Raw genomic sequence first — 17,434 nt, forward strand, 5'->3', positions numbered from 1 at the left:
CTCCTCATCAACGTGATTTGGTTCAACCCAAGTGAATGCGAGTGCAGCAGGATGGCGGATACAGATGTGCAGGTATGTCTTCTCCAAAGTGGGGCGGGATTCTCCACGACACGCTAACGCGGGTAAATTACCCCGAGCTCGAAGTCGGCGTCATTGCTGTCTCTCACAACAGCCACAATGACTCTCTAGCCATCTCGACATAGTTCCGAGGAGGCTTTATGTCCATTCGCGCAATGGCATATGAGTGGAGGAGACAGGTGGTGGTGGCGCCCAGTTGACACGGTGAACGACCGAATGGCGCCCCGCATCTTCTTCCCGCCATCGCGGAGCAACAATAGCGAGCGAATACAACTGCCGAGCGTCACGTTGGAGTCTGTATGATCGCCTAACTCCGGTGTTGTAAGTACATATCATCGTATACATCCTCGCCAACTCTCGAGAATAGCAGCGTCTATTCACTTGTGCGACTTAGTTAACATGGCACTAGATTCCCTCCTTCACCTGCCGCCCTACCTATGGCTTTCACTCGTCCTCGCAGTACCCCTCGCAACGCTCCTTCACGATGTCTGGGTATGGATCCGAATGCCCCCAGGACCCACGCCTCTCCCGTTCCTCGGCAATAAGCTCCAGCTACCCAAGTCGAAGCCCTGGATCGAGTTCCAGAGATGGTCCAAGATATACGGTCCCATCTTTACGATATGGATTGGTCGCAAGCCTACCGTCGTCATATCCGACCCGAACATCGCTGTCGAGCTGATGGAGAAGCGGAGCACGAAATACTCGTCGCGACCACGTATGGTAGTCATGGGTGAGATACTCTGGGACAATGCTAGTATACTAGTACAGCCATATGGTAAAGAGTGGAGTGTGCGAAGGAAGTTGCTACACCAGGCCATGACTCCTAAGGCTCTAAGGCTATACAAGCCGGTTCAGACCGCAGAGGCATCACGATTGTGCTACCAGCTGCTCGAAAGCCCTGCGAATTGGGAGAAGCTCCTCGAGCGCTTCACCTCCAGTATCGTATTCTGTGTCGCATACGGGCATCGCATCGACTCGCTCAATGCCAACGTTATCCACCAGCGCTTCAAATTCATGCATGTCGCTGCGTCGCTCAACGTGCCCGGAAAGTACCTCGCCGAGTCATTTCCCATCCTCAAACATGTTCCCGATGCGCTGGCACCTTGGAAGGCAGACATAAAGGCACGTGGTCGCGAGGAGGCAGCTGCGAACATGGCTCTGGTGGATGTTGTACGCTCGGATCTAGCGAGGGCAAAAGTCCAGGGTGACGATATCCCAGATTCGCTGTGCAAGCTTCTTCTAGAACTACGAGAGAAAGAGCACATCCCGCTGTCGGATCGCAACTTCTCCTACATCCCAGCATCGCTCTTTGGTGCTGGATCTGATACTACGGCATCGACTCTATGCACCGCCTTCCTGGCATTGGTCACACACCCCGAGAGCTTACATGCCGCCCACCGAGAGCTGGACACTGTCGTTGGCGCAGACCGCAGCCCTACATTCGAAGACGAAGCGAGCCTTCCATACATTCACGCTCTCGTCAAAGAAGTTCTACGCTGGCGTCCCGTCGCAGTCCTAGGTGGCACACCCCATGCATCCACAGAAGACGATCGTTACGAAGGCTACTACATCCCTTCTGGCACCACCGTTCTAGGAAACTCGTGGGCCATCAACCTAAACGAGGAGTACTATCCTAATCCACACCACTTCGACCCCACACGCTTTCTCGACGAAGCGCTCGCAGAACGCTCCAAGGCTCCCACGCCACTTACGGGCAAGCCTCATCCAGCGAAATCAGGTCACTCTTCGTTTGGATGGGGAAGGCGCATCTGTCCTGGCGCCAACCTCGCGGAAAACAGTTTGTACATTGCGCTAGCGAAGATTCTGTGGGCATTCGACATCCAGCCCAGGGAAGGGGTCAAGTATGATACCTTTGCGTATACAGAGGGCTTCAACATCCGGCCGCAGAAGTTTGAGTGTGAGATTCGCGTCAGGAGTGAGGCACATAGGCAAGTGTTGATGGAAGATTTGAAGAACGCGGAGAACGTTTTGGAGAAGTTCACGCCTTTCCAAGAATATTTAAGCATACATGATTGAGGAACGGACGTGTTGAGGGGCGATGATGTTACTAGCTTGATGAATCGTATTCAATCGTAAGATCATATCTATCTCTACTTAAACTACATATCCAGACGTAGCAAAGTGTGACAAGTGCCGTGTCAATCGTTCTATCCCAGAACGATGTCAAATCCATGCCACCCAGTATAACCCATATCCGAGTCAAAGCTCAGGATCCAAGAACCAGAACGCCGTCGCCATGCAGGTAATCCAAGATGCCGTACACCTAATCCCAGCTTCATGCTCCGAATAGAACAGCAACACCGACTGCCAAGACGACAGCCAGTAGACTTCCACTCTCCTTCACACCAGCACCAGTGCTCTGCACCAGCGGCTCTGTGCTCAGTTGCTTCCTTCCTTGCGCACCGCTAACACCGTTCGCACGATCGACACTTGCAATCGCGGGTCCAACGTTGAAGAAATCGACCATGACAAAGCTGGCCGGCTTTCCGTACACAGTAGTACACTCTTGTACAGCCTCACCCAAGCTACCAAACCCGGTTTCCGCGTTCGTTACATTCGCGTAAGTCTCGTTGGGTGACTGGATGCCAAATAACTGCGTCTCGTACAAGAAGTGGTTCTGCAGGAACATGCGACCGGATTCGAGGGCCGTGGACGGGTTCCCAGCGACAGCGGATGGGCGAGACGGATTGCAGGAGTAGTTTGAGGGGGAGATGTTCTCAAAGTCGTTCTCGAACACGTATGTGAATTGGTCCATGAGGTATGGGAATTCCGCTGACGGCTCATCCAGGCTGGCGACGAAGGACATGAGGCGCGTGTTGTTGCCGATGAGCGTGTCGAGCGTGGGCCATGTTTGCGGCACGGTGGTTAGATCTGGCGGGCTGTAGGCGAGCTTGTCGAGGCCCGAGGAGGAGAAGACGCCACCGAGGTCGGCGGGAGAGGCGTTGTCTGAGTTTACGAGGATGAGCGTTACGACGTCGTTTGTGTTGGCGTCCATCCAGGTTTTTATCTCGCCGAGCCAGCTTTCTAGTGTGCCGGCGTCGAGGAGGTCGCAGCTGCTGTGGCAGAGGTGCCAGGCTGCGTTGCCACTGTCGTTGGATTTGTGGACTTGGCCGGTGAGGAGGCGCACGCCGGCGTCGAGTTGTATTGTTGTGTTGTAGTAGTGGTTGCCGGATGTGGAGAAGGATGTCTCTTTGTTGCGGAGGAAGGGCGAGTTGTGTGCGCCTAGGTAAGTGATGTTGTTGTATGGCCGCGTGCATAGATCGGGTGAGTTGTTGCATGCATTTTGTGCGGAGGCGGGTGTGTAGAGTAAGGGCAAAAGAGCCGCAGCTTGGAGTAGTATGCTTCTTGAGAACATGTTGTGTGAGTTGTGTGTGTGTGATAGTCCTTCTCTTCGTACGGTATAGTAGCCGTTGGTCGTCGTCGTCGTCAAACGGAAGTCGTAAGTCGTATGCAGGGAAAGATCAAGCAGTCAATCAGAAACTCCCAAACAAGGTGAAGGACGATATCGCTCGATGTATAAAACCGTTGTAAAAAGCAAAATGAGGTACTCCAGAAGCATCAGACCCTGGGGTCACATCTGCTATTATACCATTACGCAGCAGTCGTCTCAGCCTAGCCACCCAGACCCTATACAGTAATCATTTGCAAACAGCTGGTAGCTGGGCCCCAAGAGAAAAAAAGTGGCGCGCTACCAACCATCAAACTGCCACAAAGAGTGGAGCCACGCGGAGCATTTTCACAAACGGCCTTCTCGTACTCTTTGCACAGCCCGCGCAACGACGCGGACAAACTGGTGCAAGAGTTTCAGGCCTCGTCACCCCCCGGCCAACCGAGAGCCGCCGCGACGCAGTCGAAACATGGGTTTGATGCATTAATTGGCGACATCGGGTTCTGGGAAGTCCGTTGCTGGCGGGATATGGCAGTGGCAGACGACCAAGACTGCCGTGGGAAGGGCGTTACGCGTCCGCGCGCGGCATGGTGATGTCAGGTTGTCCGATTTTCCATGGACACGACGATCTATTGTTGGAGTGGCGGGCTGGGGCTGGTGGCTTGGCACGTGCATCCGGCTGCACTGGCTCCCGGTAGCGTCGATCTGCTAGCCCTGTCGCGTTATCGAGTGTTGATAATGATAGTAGACCTTGTGGGCTCGCGCTCAAATTTAAAGTCTTATTGCAAGAGACTTTAGGTGTGTACGTTAGTAGGTTAGTAAGTTAATAATAGTAGTTTACTAGAGCTACTACGCTTAATTAGAATAGTTATCTCTATATTTAACTATAGTAGCTAAGATAACTCTATAATAAATACGTAATAAGTTAATTTAATAAGTTTTATAATAGCTTATACTACTTATAGAACTAAAGTTAAAGCTTAAAGTACTTATAAAAAAGCGCTTTCTACTACTATTCTCTTCTTTTCTTTATTATAATTATAAGTAATTAAGACTTTTAAAACTTTCTTTATAATTAATAGTAAATTTAGTATTTTATTATCTCTTTAGTAGAAATAAATACGCTTAGCTTTCTAAATTTTACTTAATTACTTTAGAGTAAACTTATTAGCTATACTAATACTTTAATAAAAGCTATTTTTAATATTAAGATTATTAGTAAATAAATATATAACTACTTTAAGCTTATAAGTAGAGTAAAAATAAGTATACTACTACTATAAAACCTTAGTAATAGTATATAACTTATTTAGGTATATAAATACGTACTAATATTATAGCTTTAGCTTTAGGCTAAACATATTAAGTAGATAAAATTTACGTACTTAAAGCCTTACTTAAAAAGCTAGACTTAAGACTATAGCTTATACTTTATAAGAGGCTAATTTTAGAAAACTTATATAAATATAAAAGAAAGATAGTAAATTAGATTATTACTAGCTTTAGCTTATAGTACGCGTAAAAGTAAAACTAGTAAAAATAGTAGTAATAAAGCTTTATAATAGAATTAGGTTAGTAGCTTTTATAGTACTTTTTTATTTAAGTAAGTAGTAGCGTTATAAGATTATAGGATAGAAAAAACTACTTCTAGACTAGCGCCTTAGCAAATAAGACATAGATTACGTTAATACATTAAGGGATAATAGCAGACGCGATGATGAGCAGAGAAGGGATTGAGATCTACAGCTGATCAAAAGTAAATATGGAGCATATAGCAGCTTCGACGTCTCTCGTGTCGTGCGACTGAGCATCGCAACACCATCGCGACTTCTGCGCGCGGAACATCACACCACACCGCTGCCCAACCAGCCACGTCGAAAAAAATCCGTTGTCCGTCCAACCTCATCGACCGCCAATTCATCATCATCAACCCTCGTCAATCGTCATCATCCTCGAGATACCCACAAAATCTCTCCAGATTCCACGCGTCCCTCTCCACAAACACGGCCAATCATCAACCGCCTCACCATGGTAACCCTCCGCGCTCCATCGTCCCTGCCGTCTACCGAACCGTCCCCTTCGCTCCCACCACCCACTCTGTCATGGCTATCGGGCTCCTGGAATGTAACCCACTCCACACTTCCTATGTGGAAGAAGTCGCGCAACGTACGCATCACCTACACGGCCATTCCCGACACGCAGCCCGCGCAAATCGACGACGTCGTCACGTACCAATCCCTGGGCTCTGAGAAGATCAAGACTGTGCATGGTGTGGACAAGCCATTTGACGTGCCGAACGCAGCATCAGCGCCAGATGCAGAGGGGAGTGACGGCGTAGCGAGTCTGGGATACAACTGGCGCGGCAAGGGATGGCTTGTGATTGCGACGAGCAAGTGGGAAATACTGGGTTATGGTGATGAGGAAGGGACAGGCAACGGTTGGGTTGTCACCTACTTCGCGAAGACCCTGTTCACGCCTGCGGGCGTAGACTTCTATTCGCGGAACGGCAATCTGACGCCTCAGACGGTTGAGGGTATCAAGGCCGGGCTTGCTGGACTGGGTGGTGAGGTCGCAAAGTTGGCAGGCGAGGTGTTTGAGGTCAAGATGGATGGTGACAGGAAGGACTAAGCATGGAGGATATGATGGAGTGATTTGCACATTCAGCTATATACCCCGGGCATGAGGTGAGGCCCATCCAGTTGTTAGCACGAAGGTAGTACAGCAAGACAGCAACCCCTTCTTCTAAGCTGCCATAACGTCTAAAGTACTCCCCCTACGTGTGGTACCTAAGAGGATACCTACTAATGAAGAGTTAGCTAAATGTTTGGAAATGTACTCGTGGCGGCTTCTTTACCATGAGTCGTTCAATCGAGCAGATTGAAAGAGGCATTTGCAGCACTCGCATGCGCCCGGCTCGTCTGTTGGTTATGCTCTGGCTCAAAGTCGAGTTCCAGGAGCAGGTTTGTGTTCTTGGACACGAGTCCTGCTTTCACTGGCGACATCTCGATAAGCCTGCCGTCTGAAGCGGAAACGCCAGTCTGGGGTGTGGATGCCCTACGGGCGTGGTATTCGGCCTCCTCTGCTTTCATCTTTGCAAAGGCTCGCGCGTCATCTTCCTGGACACCACCGCCATTAGCGTATACATCCCACTGCATGGTACTGCAGTCCGATAGCCCCGGAGTCGTCATGCGTGCAGTGGGTGTGTCGGAACGCACAGCACGTCTAGAGGTCGCAGGCAGCGTGTCTTCGAGCATCAAGCTTCGCGTGTTTGGCCGGGCTCCACGAAACGACGTTGCCCCGTTTGCTGGTTTCAGCGTTGATTTGACGCCTCCACTGCGCCGCTCACACATGTGGCACTTGCAAGGATCGCAGCACTCCGCGACGCAAGGATGACCACAGGCCTCGACCCGCTTGGAGCACTTCTGTGTGCAGTTGATCATGTCGTGCTCGAAGGGGTGACATGGGTACGGGCAGCGATGACCACACGGCAAAGAGCCTTCGCACTTGATGTCGCAGCCACCTTTGATGAGATCGAAATCTTCGGGCACTTCGCACCATATTTTGCGTCCGTGGTTGCGGCATTTCAGCGGGAACTGATAACCCACGCGTCGCTCTTGACCTGTAGCTGGCTTGGACTTCTTGTTTTTGAACATGATATCAACCACAGAAGCCCACGTACCACTCTCGCAGGCTAGAAGCTCTGCGTTCCCGAAGATGTAGAAGCCACGCTTCGCTCGAGAAAGCGCGACACAAGCTCGGTTTTCAGAGCTCAGGAAGCCAATGGAGTGCTTGTGATTCGACCGCACCAAAGAAAGAAGCACGATGTCGTTTTCCTCGCCCTGGTAGCTGTCCACTGTGACAACCTGGATGCCGGGGTACATTCGCAGATTCGGATGCGCCCTTATGTCTCGGAGGATCTGCTTGCGTTGGCCATTGTAAAAGGTCAAGATGGTGATCTTGGTGGCATCTACACCGTTGAGGACTAGGTAGTCGAAGAACTGAACGATCATCTTTGCCTCAGCTGCGTTTACGGCCGACATGTTGGCGTCGCGGGACTCTTGCCACTCATGGCAGAAGAAGAAGCTGTTGTTGCCGCCCATGCCCTCGACTGGGGGACGATTATCGAGATTTTTCACGCTCTTGTGATCCTTGAGCGTATCCTGGTAGATGGGGTACAAGAGACGTCGGATCTCTGGAATCATACGACGTTGTCGTGTAAGTGTCTCGAAAGCGACGTTATTCCAGACTAGACGCTCGAACAATGACAGATTCAAGAAGTATGGCTCGTCTTCGAATGCACGTACTTGGGTGTGCGGTCGCAGCTGTTGATGATCGCCGACCAGGATAAGATGTTCCATGCTTGGAAAACAAGCAGCAGTGACAGGTGCCTCCAGTGTCTCGGCCGCTTCCTCGACGATACAGATGCGTGGCCGAAGAGCGCAAAGTAGAGCGCGGTACTTTGCTAGACCAGTCGTAGTGCAGCCGATGATGCGTGCTTTGCTGAGAACCCGCACGTCTTCTTCCCACATGCCTACCTTACGTTGAAAGACTGCTTCTTGATAGCCTTTAGCAATCTTGCGGATTTCAGTAGCAATCAGCTTCTTGGCGCTTCGCTTGAAGTAGTTGTAGATGGTGCCGCGCTGGGTAACGGGGATCATCGTCAGATCATCCGTCTTCCGCAAGATGTTCGCAATATCGGCATTGTTCAGCGACGCTCCAGTGCCTTTGTAGTTGTCACGTAGCAATACCACTTGTCCATGGAGAGCTTCGATATCGTCGTCATCCTGAGCCACGGCTTCTGCCTCGAGTTCCTTCAATTGCTCGACCTCCAGGTCTTCTTCTTCGTATCCCCAGTCGAACTGGTCTGGCCCAATCGGACGATCGCACGGAGTCAGACATCTTCCAAGCCATTGCTCCATCAATATTCCTGGACTGTCGGTCGATGAACCCCCCATAGTATACTGTGAGTCCATTTCGAGCGATTCGGCCTGCTCCTTGGTCATCAACCCCAGACTCTGCAAGACTTTATGATCGAGAGGTCCTTTGTTAGCTTCCAGAGGTGCCAGTAACAGCTGACACTGAACCGTCAGCTTCCTCAGTGCGATAGTAGCTTGAATCTTCTGACTGCCTGGCTGTTTTTGCTGGGGTAGATCCTGGCGGACTTCATACAAAGTCCGCTTCTTGATCTCCTTGTCCTTACTCCTTCCTCCCAGTCGAATGTAGTTGGGCTCGAACTGTGATGTATGTCTGAGCAGCTGATCGAGAGCGTGGTTTGTCTGTGCAGAAACAATGATAGGGGCGTCATCTCTGCGCAGGTTATCGCGGGCGATCTGCAGTGCCACGACAGACACGAATGTCTTTCCTGTTCCCGGGGGGCCTTGCACAATAGCCAACTCGCTTGTCAACATCCGTTTCAAAGCCTTGCTCTGAGAATTGTCGAGGGTGTGCGAGGACATGGTAGGCCAATCCTCCAATACGTTAATGTTTTCGTATGCTGTGCTCTCCTCCATGCTGACAAGGGAGCTTAGATTGACGAAAGGGTTATGCTTGATGTAACGTGGAGGCTCAACCTCCTGTTGGACATGCACCAGATACTTCGACAGCGGGAACGGCTCTCTCATGAGGTGCTGAAGAGCAAGTAGAGTATGTCTGCTGGCTTCGAAGAAGCTGCTCCGACACTCCACCATGATCCATTTGCGCATTGGATCTATCTCTTGATCCTCCGGACGCGCGAAGAAGAGATCGATCTCAGGCGGATTTTGCTCTAGCGCAGATATGGGGCGCGCTGCGACTACGGCAAGAACGCATTGGGTTTGAAAGGCATCGTCGGTAGGCGACAAGGCAACAAGGGTTCCAGTTATCAATCTCTTGGACTGCTCCCATCTGCATTTGTTAGCCAGTACCCAGCAGTAGAACGCATGCCATGGCTTACCGAATATGCTTCTTGACTCGGCTGAGTGAGAAGGCAACACGCGTTGCGAGTCCTCGCGGAGAAAATACCAGTGATGTGATATAGACGGGATCGTAGATTCCAATACTCTGGTCGCTGTATTCCGCCTCATCCTTGAAAGGTTCTGCACGAACCTCGCCAATGATCTCGCGGAGTGATCGGACTGCATCCTCTCGTAGGATGTCGTACTTGGTTCCCAGATATTCTTCTTCGTCCTTGTATGCACCTTCTGGCTTGTGTGGGCGAATGGTTTCGTCAACCTCAATGAGTGTCTCGTTGCCGTTCTTGATGTCAGATTCTGGCCGTAATATTTCCGATGGACTAGGGATCTCGGGCTTGCCTAGCCATGTCCCACCAGCGACTTGTAGCTTGGCTAGCTCGAAGTACTCCCGTATGTCGTTGTTGGGCCTGGGCCGTCCGGACCTGGGAATTTCGTCGTGGGGGATGTAATTGGGTTCGGAAAAGCTGGAAGGCATGCCTCGGAACCGCTCCGCAAGGTCGGCATTCACTTCTTGATCTAATTTGATTTTAGCGTTGTTCATTTCGATTTCTAGTAAAAGCGGAGATAAGAGCTCTCGGGAAGACGTATGCGGAGCTGGTGTTGCTGCCGCGAAACAGGATGCGAGACAAGACTTACCTTCATACTCCAATGTTTCCAGAGTTGCGTACGCATTGTTGTTTTGCGGTGCTTGCGGGTTTCTGTGAGAAGCCGTGCTGCCGGTTGCCCATTGGTTGGCTCGCTTTGACCTGAGACGACCGCCTCGCCCCATGTTTGATCGTGATTGTTCGTCAACGAGTGGATGCAATACGTGCTGAGATATGAAGTGATAGACGATGGCTGAAGACGCAGCCCTGGAGAGCTATGTTGTTGTGGCCTGCGACGTGAAGCTCGCGCGGTGAGATGTAAACATGCAGTCGCCGGTGAACGTGAGGAAGGTGCGGTCTAGCCACGGCAAACGAATCGCTCACCCAATCAAGCAACGCTCCAAAATACACAAAACTCGAAGCAAGCGCGATTGCGAGATGAGTGAGGACAAGCAACTGTGGATTCAGAGGTGATGCTACCGATAAGCGGGAAAGCAGCGCTGTATAACCATGCTGAGAACCTGGACTGTAGAAAGACGTGCGATCTTAAAGACTGGTTGGAAAACATCAAGTATACTGTGGAAACTACGATATGACTGGCTAATGCTTTGGATAGAGACGAAAATTACTGAAAACCTTTAGGGTAATATTCGGGGTTTACAACTAGAAAAGCCAGTCGTACGTCGTGCTGGCCTGTGATTCTCGGCAGCATGACTACATCTATCAATACAAATCGAAAACATCGCGGGTTTTGTGAGCGAATCCATTTAATCGTATATACGGGGCTCGTAGCAAACTCAGTGGGAATGAAGATGGAGGAACTCTACGGCTGCACCCTTGATGAAGAAACAAGGAGGAACCCCGCATGTGAGAGACAGATACCGAGAGAAATGCAGAACAGAAAGCGCATAGAGGAGCACGCGTAGAGGTGTAGTGGTAGAAGGTGACCGACGAGCTCAGGTTTGTGGAAGTTCGCATGTTAGCGTAACCGTCGCGCCGCACCTGCCGCACCAGGCTGGAGGTACAACGATGTCTAGTGCAGCCTCCAAGCTTGAGTCTCTGGGACTCCAGGGCTATGTTTCTATCTCCTGAGCGTTAGGAACAGCGAAAAATACAAACGAGTGTATGAGGCCTGGACTACTTCAAGAAGCTTCGCAATGACGTAGGGCGTGCTCACATGCCACATGGTCCGACTCGCAGGGCTGTCCAGGGCTTGCTCTCGCCATATCTCGCAACATGCCACCGACCACGACCTCGTAAGTCGCGCAAAAGTATTTCTGCTTATTGGTTACTACCAGAGTGTCTTGGAATGCCATCGCTACCTGGGGAAATTGCAGTCCAAGGTAGTCTGCCCGAACAACGTCATCTTGCATGGGATGCTGGGCGAGAGAGGGATTGTGCCGGGGGCAGCGCACGAGAATCAAGTCAGCAGTTCATCGAAGTCTGACACGTTATGGGAGTGAAGTTTAATGTGAAGGGATGTCCAAGAGATGAAGTTCACGCCGAGATCAGCATGAGGTGCAGGCGGGTCGCCTCGCGCCGTCGTACGCTGTTGGGCACGAAGATCTGGTGAGATTCACCAACGACGGGACCTCGAGTGCGCCGATCAGGCTGTCTCGATGGGTCCAAGTTCCGTGTGGTAAGAGAGTTCGCGCGGCTGTCGTTCGGTCAGGTAGCGACTCCATGTGGCGCCCGAACTGTACCTGACTCCGACCTTGGAATCTGGTTGAAGGCCCCCAGGGTCAATCGGCGCGTTTCCACCTGGGGCGGTGCTCTGGTGAGACTGACACAAGCAGCCCCAGAACGCCTCGTGGGAGCGATGGCTGTGAACGTGCCGAGTGACACATGACAGAAGACAGATGTCTAAATTTTCGCAGCCATGCGCTCGCAGCGACGGGCAGTCGGCGTGCAGGCGACTGCTTCTGCTCTGCTGCTGCGAACTGGGCCAGAGGTGCAGCGGCTTTGGCGGCCATTGGGCAGGAAGGATGCTGGTGATCAGGGTGGGTGGTTTAGTGCAGCATGGAGGTTACGTCATTGCAAAAGAGCGAGACAGCGCCCGACCTTGGTCCTGCTACCAACCCCACTACTCTCGCCGGGGAGTCAACTGGGCCAGCCTTCTCGATAACGTCAGGCCACGGCACAAGTCCATTCTTCTGCTTACCTTGATAACCATCCCTCTTCCCCTTCCCGTACCAACTTGCCCGTGTTCCTTCTTCCAGCCCATCCGCCGTCTCCTGTGAGAGCGGCACGTCACCCCACCACCACACCCCCCGCCCGTCGCTCACTTGTCGCTTAGCCGCACAATGTCGTCGCGACGCTACCCAACCGCTGAGCTCTATGAGGAGCGAGAGCGCGACTTCTACCGCAATGGAAACCGCAGCGATCGCAACTACGAGGAGCTTGACCTCGAGCTGCGCCGCGGCACTGGCCCGGACCCCAGGCGCAGTGCCCCCGACTTCTTCCGCGAGGACTACAACCGCCCGACGGCTGGCCCCATGGTTCTGAGGAGCCGCGATGAGGACAACTATTCGCGAGCAGGACCCCGCAGCAGCCGCGGCGGGTTCGACGACGATGTGCGCTCTACCCGGAGCCGTCCCCCGCCTCCGCCCTCTGCTATGCGGGGCATGGAGCGGGACGACATCAGTATCCGTCACAGCGAGGCCCCGACGCGCCGCGGACGAGCAGACGACATTGACGAGACGGACATTACCATCAAGCGCCGCGAGCAGTCTCGTGGCCCCCCAGAGCGCGACGACATCATCTTCCGCCGTGGCGATGGCCCCCCTGTGAGATCTGTCAGCCGACCCGCCCCGCGTCAGGTGGACGACGACGATGTGCGCTTCAGGGGCCGCGGTGGAAACGACATCGACTTCCACGCCTCTCGCAGCGAAGTTAGCCGCCACGGCAGGGACGTCTCTGCTGAACGAGGCTCTATCCGCTTCCAGGAGCGTGACGGTAACTTCGAGCTCCGCGCAAACCGCCGAGAATTCAGTCGCGATGGCAGGGACACCAGCAGAGAGAGGAGCTCTTTGACGATTAGAAACCGCGAGAGGAGTCTCCCTCCCCCATCGCGCAACCGCGGCGATCTGATCGCTAGGGAGCGCGAGGAGTTTGTCATCCGCCGTCCACGCGCAGAGTCTCCTCCTCAGAACAACCGCGAAGTCATAAGAGACGAGATCATCATCCGCCGCAAGGAGGAGCGAGCACCCACTCCTTCGCCCTCTCCATCTCCGCCTCCTCCACCCCCAGCGCCAGCTCCTGAGCCAGAGATCCGTCCCCCGATCATCCAGGAGATCATCACACATCACCGACACATCGACCATGGTAAGTGTTGTGGCTAACACAATCCAGGTTCAATACTGACAGTCGTACAGGTGTCGTCAGGGCCCGCACGCCAACACCGCCTCCCCCACCGGCGCCCCCGTCTCCTCCCCCTCCACTAAACGAGACCCTCGAGATCGAGATCAACCGACGAGAGTGAGTAGTCACTTCACATGCCATTACACACAGCCTAACATTTCGCCAGGAGCCACAGCCGTGGACGTGGAAGGAGCAACTTCGAGGAGCTCGATATTGATATCAACTTCAACCGCGACCAGGTACGTCACCGCGAGCGGTCGTTTAGCCCCCCAGGGCGTGTGCACACAGCCCCCATGCCCGATATGGACTTTGATTTGGAAGCCGAGTTCTACAACCGCAAAGCACTCGAGCGAGCCTACCCTGGTGAAGCTTGGAACGGAGTTACCAAAGACTGGTCCATCATCGACGTGCCACCCGGCACCAGTCGTGTGCGCATGGATGGCATCGGTGGTGCTGCCCAAGAAATCACCTGGCAGCGCTACAACGGCGTTCGCAGATCAAAGTTCATCAGCGGCGACGATGAACATACCACTGACATTTACAACCAGGGATCGGTGAAGCAAAAGAAGAAGGACATGTGGACCGAAATTACAAAGGACTTGGTCCTCCGCGAAGCTATCGACTCGTGCGGCTACTCATGCGAGGAGACCGACGACTTTTTCTACGTCATGGAGTACCTGCGATACGTAAGTTTGTGGTGCCTTGTACAAGGTGCAGTATACTGACATTCATACAGGAGGATGTTCTGCACCTCGTGGAGATTTCTGACGAGATCCGTCGTAAGCGCAAGAGCCGCATTCGGGAAATCGAGATTGAGCGCAAGTCTATCCACGACTCCCGCCCAGCCTCAGCCTACGACGACCGTTTCTACGAGCACGAAGTATCGTTCGACAGCCGTCGCAGCCGATACCGTTAGATTCTGAACGTGGACGAGGACCCTCGTACAGCTTTCATCTGACGCCGGAGCTGCGGGTTGGAGATTCTGGAGCCCTTCAGCGAAGTCTTACACCATTGTTGAGTCCGCGACAATCTGCATCGTTTGTTTCGGCAGGCGAATCCTTCGATGAGGCCAGCGTGTTTAGAAATGTCTCGCCACCTCCGAGCAACGTTCACGGTCTTCCAGCACGCTTGTCGGAGAAAGTCTCAACCTAACACCGAACGACTCACAAGATCTCTGCAACCTGCAACGAGGACACGGCCTGTAGCACTAATGACTATGACGATTATGACTAGCATACCCGGAGCGAGTAAGAAAGAGGTGGTTTTTGCAGTTTTTCTTTGATGCTTTTTCGGATGTGGAAATCGATCAAAGTGGCGGATGGCGGGGAGGTACATAATTCTCTTTTTTTCTGCGGTTACCAATCAAATTCATGAGCTTTATTGGCGTTGACGTTGTGATCTATCTGTTTGCGAACTATCGATAAAACCTATTCTAGTGAAGTCTGGCGTCGGAACTGCTTTTAGTGATGGCTGTGTGCATGCCGCAAAAGCAAGGGTGCACACACGATCAGACCACAAGTTCATTCAATCCCTTGCCTTTTCCATCGAAATCGTGGTCACTAACACGATCGAATACAACGTTACATCATATACATATTTCCAATTACGTTGTTCCTTTCTCCCCGAAGTTGTACTATATACAGCGCGCTCGCGCTGCAAGGCTAAAAATACAGACGACGCCCGCGGGCGCCGCTTACCCCGCTTGGCACGTCCCCCCTGTCTTGTACGGGCGCTTCCACGCCTGTTACACGGCGCCGCGAACACGCTCGAAACCCTGTCCGTCCCCTAAGCGCCCGCTCCACACGAGCTCAATTTCCAGCTCGTCGCGCTGCTGAGTGGCTGCCCTCGTCATAGGCGACTTTGTTCCAAGATAAGACATTCTTGAGCTGGCGTTGCGGCAAGGCGAGTGGTTGGACGATGGTTGGTGGGGTCGGGTTTGTGGTTGTTTCATGTGCGGCGTGTTGGCAGGCATGGGGTTTGGCGTGTAGGAGTAGGTTTGTATGCAAAGTATAAGGTCCCCGATGGGGGAGGCGTTGGGTTTAGGGCTTGTTTATGCTGTGGTACTTTACTTTTGAGGGGATTAATTGGGTGTTGCTTTGCTGTTCTCCCCTTCTCTCCGTTCTTTTCCACTTGATTGCCTTGAAACTGAAAGAGCTCGGTCGATTATTGCGCGCGCTTTTGGGTGTTATTTGGTACTGAGATATGTTTGCCGCGATACACGTACGGCAGAGAGTGGGCGTGATACTTGCGCTGCTGGCTTGTAAGTCATCTCTAGTAGTTCGGACTACATACTATTGATTGTCTTTGCATGCACGTTGCTAACTTATTGCGCAGTGTTCCCAGCGCTCATATCATGCCAAAACACAACAACGAACGTCACTACCGCTTCGACCTTCTACCTCGATCGAACAGAAACACAGTTTTCTATCAACATCGCAGATGACTCGGACGATGTCTTCATCTACTACGCCAGCCCGGCGTATTCATGGGTCGGTGTTGGGTTTGGAGAGAAGATGGAAGGGAGTCTGATGTTCATCATGTACCCCAATGAAAAGAGCGACAGTACGCTTCCACGTAACTTCGAATAACGACAACTATACTAACAAGTACCAGATGTAACGATATCCACACGCATCGGATCCAAAGCCTCGGAACCAACCTTCAACTCCTCAGTCTCCCTTACCGTCCTCCCAGGATCCAGAGTCGACGACGACATGCTTATCTTGAGAGCCCGCTGTGGCAACTGCCGCTCCTTTATCGACACCGAAGCAACAGCTCATCCCATGATCTACGCCTTCGGCCATGGACAAAACCTGCAATCCAACTCGCCCTCTGCAAACCTCAAACGCCACATCCGCTACGGTCACTTCACCATGGACATGGCAACAGCGACTGGACCAGGCGGCGTGCCAGCAAAGAGCAACGCCTTGAACGGCGTCAGCATGGTGGGCGACATGACCCGAGACCACGACCGAGCGAACCTCGCACACGCAGTCATCGGATGCTTAGCGCTCTTCCTACTTTGGCCACTCAACGTGCTGCTCGTGGCCTTCTTCAAGAACATCAAGATACACGTTGTCTTCAGCGTACTCATCATGATCTTCCTTCTCGTGAGTTATGTGTTGGGAGGAGTTACCAGTGCACAGTACAACCGCGTAAGTCATTCAATCTCACGTTTGTGTCTTCATACTGATGTGTACACATAGTCGAAAGCTTTCAACACCCCGCACCAAATCATCGCCTTTATATCACTGCTCCCCCTCCTTCTGACAAGCGTCCTCCCATCCCTGAAACCATACCTACCCCGCCTCCAAAAAGCTCTCCACACGCCCCTCGCTTCCGCCTCCCTCGCCCTACTCATCCTAACCGGCGGTCTGGGTCTCCACCTCTCAGGCCAAACCCGACCAATCGTCCTCATCTACACCGCCATATCCATCGCCGTATTCCTCTTCATCTTCATCATTCAGTCCTGCATCCGGAAACGTGGATCTGCATATTCCCGCGCTGAGAGGCGACAAAACCGCGGAACGGGCGAAGACAGCGATGAGATGGTCATGCTGGGCAAGATGGAGGAGCAAGGTATGCCGTATGGGCATAGTGCGGAGCAGAATGATAGTAGAGAGTTTGGTGCTGATGGACAGAGGCAGCAGCAGCAACATGTGAGGAATACGAGTCGCACGCATTATGGTGGTGGGACGATGCCTGGTCCACAGTATTTGCTTAATATGCATCCGGGGGTGCCGGTGCAGGTTAGTCGCATGTGAGCATAGAAGGTTTTGGGGTTCATGATTGTATGATTAGCATGGCGTTTGGGAGGTTGATATTGTTTGGGGTCTGTGTTGTTGATGTCAGTTCATCTTGGGACATTTGGGAAGCGAGAGATACCATGTAGCGTTGAGCATTTTCTGGCGTTGGTCATATTCCTCGTTAGTTAGTTTAAATCATATCGTCATCGACGGGCTAAATGTGCCGCTTAGAACGTAACCTTCATCGTTATATATCCAATGCAGCTTTCTCGTCTCCGAGATTCAACAGTTTGCAATTTGCTTGGA

The 17,434-nt window shown here is 52.3% G+C and overlaps 5 protein-coding genes across 5 annotated transcripts; 3 read left to right on the top strand and 2 right to left on the bottom strand.

Moving 5' to 3' along the window:
* Positions 1 to 477: 477 nt before the first annotated feature.
* On the top strand, positions 478 to 2,115 carry J4E83_004863 (uncharacterized protein; the record flags this gene model as incomplete). Its single annotated transcript, XM_049331787.1, has 1 exon — positions 478 to 2,115. The coding sequence occupies one exon, from the start codon at positions 478 to 480 to the stop codon at positions 2,113 to 2,115; it is 1,638 nt and encodes a 545-aa protein (XP_049188882.1).
* A 259-nt stretch (positions 2,116 to 2,374) lies between these two features.
* J4E83_004864 (uncharacterized protein) lies at positions 2,375 to 3,454 on the bottom strand (the record flags this gene model as incomplete). The annotated part of the gene is made up of 1 exon (XM_049331788.1): positions 2,375 to 3,454. The coding sequence occupies one exon, from the start codon at positions 3,452 to 3,454 to the stop codon at positions 2,375 to 2,377; it is 1,080 nt and encodes a 359-aa protein (XP_049188883.1).
* A 2,061-nt stretch (positions 3,455 to 5,515) lies between these two features.
* On the top strand, positions 5,516 to 6,115 carry J4E83_004865 (uncharacterized protein; the record flags this gene model as incomplete). Its single annotated transcript, XM_049331789.1, has 1 exon — positions 5,516 to 6,115. The coding sequence occupies one exon, from the start codon at positions 5,516 to 5,518 to the stop codon at positions 6,113 to 6,115; it is 600 nt and encodes a 199-aa protein (XP_049188884.1).
* A 236-nt stretch (positions 6,116 to 6,351) lies between these two features.
* Positions 6,352 to 10,207, bottom strand: J4E83_004866 (uncharacterized protein; the record flags this gene model as incomplete). Its single annotated transcript, XM_049331790.1, has 3 exons — positions 6,352 to 9,370; positions 9,420 to 9,987; positions 10,075 to 10,207. The coding sequence occupies 3 exons, from the start codon at positions 10,205 to 10,207 to the stop codon at positions 6,352 to 6,354; spliced, it is 3,720 nt and encodes a 1,239-aa protein (XP_049188885.1).
* A 2,118-nt stretch (positions 10,208 to 12,325) lies between these two features.
* J4E83_004867 (uncharacterized protein) lies at positions 12,326 to 17,146 on the top strand (the record flags this gene model as incomplete). Its single annotated transcript, XM_049331791.1, has 7 exons — positions 12,326 to 13,346; positions 13,397 to 13,499; positions 13,549 to 14,068; positions 14,119 to 14,293; positions 15,717 to 15,944; positions 15,996 to 16,537; positions 16,589 to 17,146. The coding sequence occupies 7 exons, from the start codon at positions 12,326 to 12,328 to the stop codon at positions 17,144 to 17,146; spliced, it is 3,147 nt and encodes a 1,048-aa protein (XP_049188886.1).
* Between the last annotated feature and the right edge of the window lie 288 nt (positions 17,147 to 17,434).

Source organism: Alternaria metachromatica (genome assembly GCF_023757995.1).
Source record: "Alternaria metachromatica strain BMP 0045 chromosome Unknown scaffold_9, whole genome shotgun sequence".
Classification (NCBI taxonomy): Eukaryota; Fungi; Ascomycota; class Dothideomycetes; order Pleosporales; family Pleosporaceae; genus Alternaria; species Alternaria metachromatica.